The sequence below is a fragment of the Sphaeroforma arctica genome (assembly GCF_001186125.1).
Source record: "Sphaeroforma arctica JP610 unplaced genomic scaffold supercont1.484, whole genome shotgun sequence".
In the NCBI taxonomy this organism is placed as follows: domain Eukaryota; class Ichthyosporea; order Ichthyophonida; genus Sphaeroforma; species Sphaeroforma arctica.
In genome coordinates, this window is record NW_014040074.1 from 24129 (window position 1) to 27678 (window position 3550).

Genomic DNA, 3550 nt, shown 5'->3' on the forward strand with positions numbered 1-3550 from the left:
CGTATATAATAATATATCTATATATATATACGTCCATATATATATATACGTACATATATCAATACATACATATATATATATATATATGTGTGTATACATACATACATACATACATACACACGTACATACATATACATACATATATATATATATACATATATATATATATTTATAACATATATATATATATATATATATATAGTATATATATATATATATATATATATATATATAGATATATATAGATATATATAAATATATATATGTCTATATGTAAATATATATATATATATATATGCATATCTGTATATATATATAGATATCTATATATATAGATACATAATGAAACAGAGTCAGTTCTCCAAAATCGATAGTCAGCTTAATGTAATTTATTCTCATACGTTCTTGAGTTGCATTCACTGATATCCGCCTCATCTGCCATCTTCAATCTTCACGGGAGCCTCGTAAATTTCATTGGCTGTGTTCATGTACATCTCTTGAATGTCCTAGTGCAATACATACCATCTCACTACCAATTTCACCGGTTAATACGTCTTCTTCAGTGTTGTGTCCGTAGCTACTATCCTGAAAAGCATTGTGACCAGACCTACCATTGTTACCTGCTCGTCGGTACATAGCTCCCTTCACTATGAAGTAACTTGCAAACGCGAGCCCAAATACCATTCCCAGAAGTCCCAGGACGGAGAAGATAACGATGGCTACTTTTCCGGAATTACCAAGTACCACATTGTATTTCCATTTGTATCTAAACGCGTTTTTGATCTTGTACGTATAAATCTGGGTGGTTGTGGGTGCGGGGAGTCACGCGTTCTCGTTATCGGCACCTGCCGTCTGCAATCGCTGATTTACAGCTGCGGTGATTGCTCTGTCTGGATCAACGTCCTTCATACTCTCGGAGGTCACCTAAGTTGCACATCGCAATATTCAAAGTGTCGGACTGCGGCGTGAGGGCAATGAAAGATAACAAGGCCTTGCTCGAAGAGAAAGTAATAGAACGAACTAATAGTTGTAAAAACCTGTTGTGCAAGAACATACAACTACACAGCACATAAAACAACCAGCCACAATCAAAACGCTTACATACAGTCTCAGATGTAGGAGGCGAGTGATCATACGCAATTGCAGGTAGCAGGTGAAGCCATTAAAAATTCGAGTAATAACTCAAACGATAACATTTGATATTAATCATGCTACGTTCATTTGCTAGCAAGCACGGCCAGACACGCACATGTCGGTGCAAATGAAAAGGGTTGTATATCGACCAGAAAAGGCCTTTCAAGATTCATGCGACTGCCAGCAGTACTATCAAACAGGGTCACCAAGTGCGTAGCTTCAGATAACGGATATAAAATATCCATAGCATATCATATTATGCGTCTATACGCCACAGAGCTAAAGCAATTGAAAAATCGACGGCGAAAAGGGCAACTTATCACTGCATGGTATCGAGTAGTAGGCAAACAACCAATACCATGACAGAAGGGACTAAGACATCGATAAAATAACGACAAGGCCTATTCGAGCACAGAACATACACATATGACATCCATGTAGATGCACACTCAAAACTAGTCTCGGATCTGATGTCAAGCAAACATACCAGCCATGCCCCAGCACTCAGACCCATAATATCCGGTTGAGGCTCGCTGTACACGTGCGTAGGGGGTAGCGAGAAGGCTCCCTCAGTCACACACAGCGCTGTATGTGCCAGGGTGTATGTTCCGGCGCGAAGACTGGATGCGTAGTATCGGACCCCAAATCTGCCCATCTCACGGTACTCGAACGGGTTCCAAAAGTACGATGTGAAGGAGGGGCCGGATGAAATGGGACTGATTCCGATGGACGCGAAAGCTTGCCGACGCCGGCGAGAGATGACTGTAAGAGCGTGCAAGGAAGAAGTATGAGTGCGAGGAATGGCACGAGTAAGCAGTACCGTGAAACAACAATGCAACACCCCTCTCCAATCGGGACTGTTATTGCATGATGTCAACTGAGTAGGAATCAGCGGCAAGCGAACGTTTGAGTTGTGCGCAAATGCTGACTAGATCGTATCACCCTACGGAGGAGGAAACTATAACAAACACCGACAACAACGGCTACATACATCAAATTTAATACAAGGGACATTGTACCGTTTGGCAGAGTACTCGTACACACAGATGACCTGCAAAAGAGTGACGACTCCACTTTCTGTGAAATAGGAGATTGCAGGGCTATTGAAACGACTTGCACAGGAAGTCTAAGACGGACAGATAAGCACATGTATATGTAGTGCGTGAGCGGTATCAGTCGCAAGGGACGAACGTAACGAGACTGCTGAAGTAGGGCACTCGGGAACCGTGCAAGTCCTCAGACACCACTAGGAAAACTTGTGTGTCTTGCAGTATCGCCGGAAGTCGCAAATACTGTATGCTCGAACGTATACATTGCACCAATAGGAATGCGGTGTACGACGACTGAGTAAAGGAGAGAAATGACCATCATAGTGATGGTCATGTTAAATACGTACCGAACGAGGACTAGTAGACACGAACACTAAACTGTCAAGCGCGCACATGGCTTCTCCTGAAACAAACACCACTCTAAAGCTAAACCCAATGCACGATCGTACAGATCTATTGGTTCCACTTGTTATCAACCACGCCAGTATGCATAGTTGTGAATGAAACCTTCAGCAACAAGATATAAAGCGTGTTTCGTAGCATTTGTGTAGCACTTACGTGGCGATATCGTTGTCACAAAGGCCTGTGCCTCTATTCCACCGGCACTTCCATCCACAACAGCCACATTGGTCATATCGTCAGGTGCCACAATCTTTAAAGTCATTTCGGTACATTGCGGGCGGAGTAGGTACGGTACGGTTCGGTTCGGTTCCAATTAGGTATTGGCGAGAAAAGCAAAGAATTAAGAATTAAGTCGATGATCTAATTCAACTGGCCAAAATCATATAGTACAAGTACATAATCAAACTACACAGTACTTGAACAGGTGATAGCATGCTGCAAATAAATATATTATATATATGAGCGGATCGTTGATTCTTGGTTGTAGATAGATTTTATCCACCCACAGACAAAGACCCGAGCCAAACATACCTGCAGTGTAATCTGAACAATTTCGCCGACCTCGATGATCTCATCGGGGCCGATAGATGGTCCATAGGGCTTCCCATTGGTTGTATTAACGCGTTGAATGATTTTCTCAACGCTTACCCCACGCGAGATGGGTTCCGTATTAAGCACCAAGGGTATGAACTGAAGCAGTGTGACCACCTGCACTTCCCCTGTGCCTTTGACGTAGATATCCAGCGAGTCCACTGCGGGCGTGCCGCCGTATGTGTACTCCTTTAGCACCACGCCTGGTTTAGTGGTCGAATAGCGGGTGTGAGATACATAGATAGATACAACACCCACACGCCTGTCGTGTGAGAAAGTACCGTGCTATACACGTATTCAGATGCGACTAACTCCACTTGTACAAACGCCTATTACCCTTCTCGCTGCGGTTTTATATATATATATATACATAT

At 42.5% G+C, this 3550-nt stretch overlaps 1 protein-coding gene across 2 annotated transcripts in view; it reads right to left on the reverse strand.

The window, feature by feature from the left end:
• Positions 1-374: 374 nt before the first annotated feature.
• Positions 375-3550, reverse strand: part of SARC_06658 — a gene marked incomplete at its 5' end in the record, with an annotated part of 30389 nt that continues 27213 nt past the window's right edge. For both annotated transcript variants that reach the window (XM_014299426.1, XM_014299425.1), the window contains 4 exons: positions 375-924; positions 1622-1896; positions 2742-2835; positions 3117-3461. In XM_014299426.1, coding sequence (XP_014154901.1) covers positions 823-924; positions 1622-1896; positions 2742-2835; positions 3117-3461 — 816 coding nt within the window. In that variant the 3' untranslated portion in view covers positions 375-822. The remainder of the gene's footprint in view (positions 925-1621; positions 1897-2741; positions 2836-3116; positions 3462-3550) is intronic.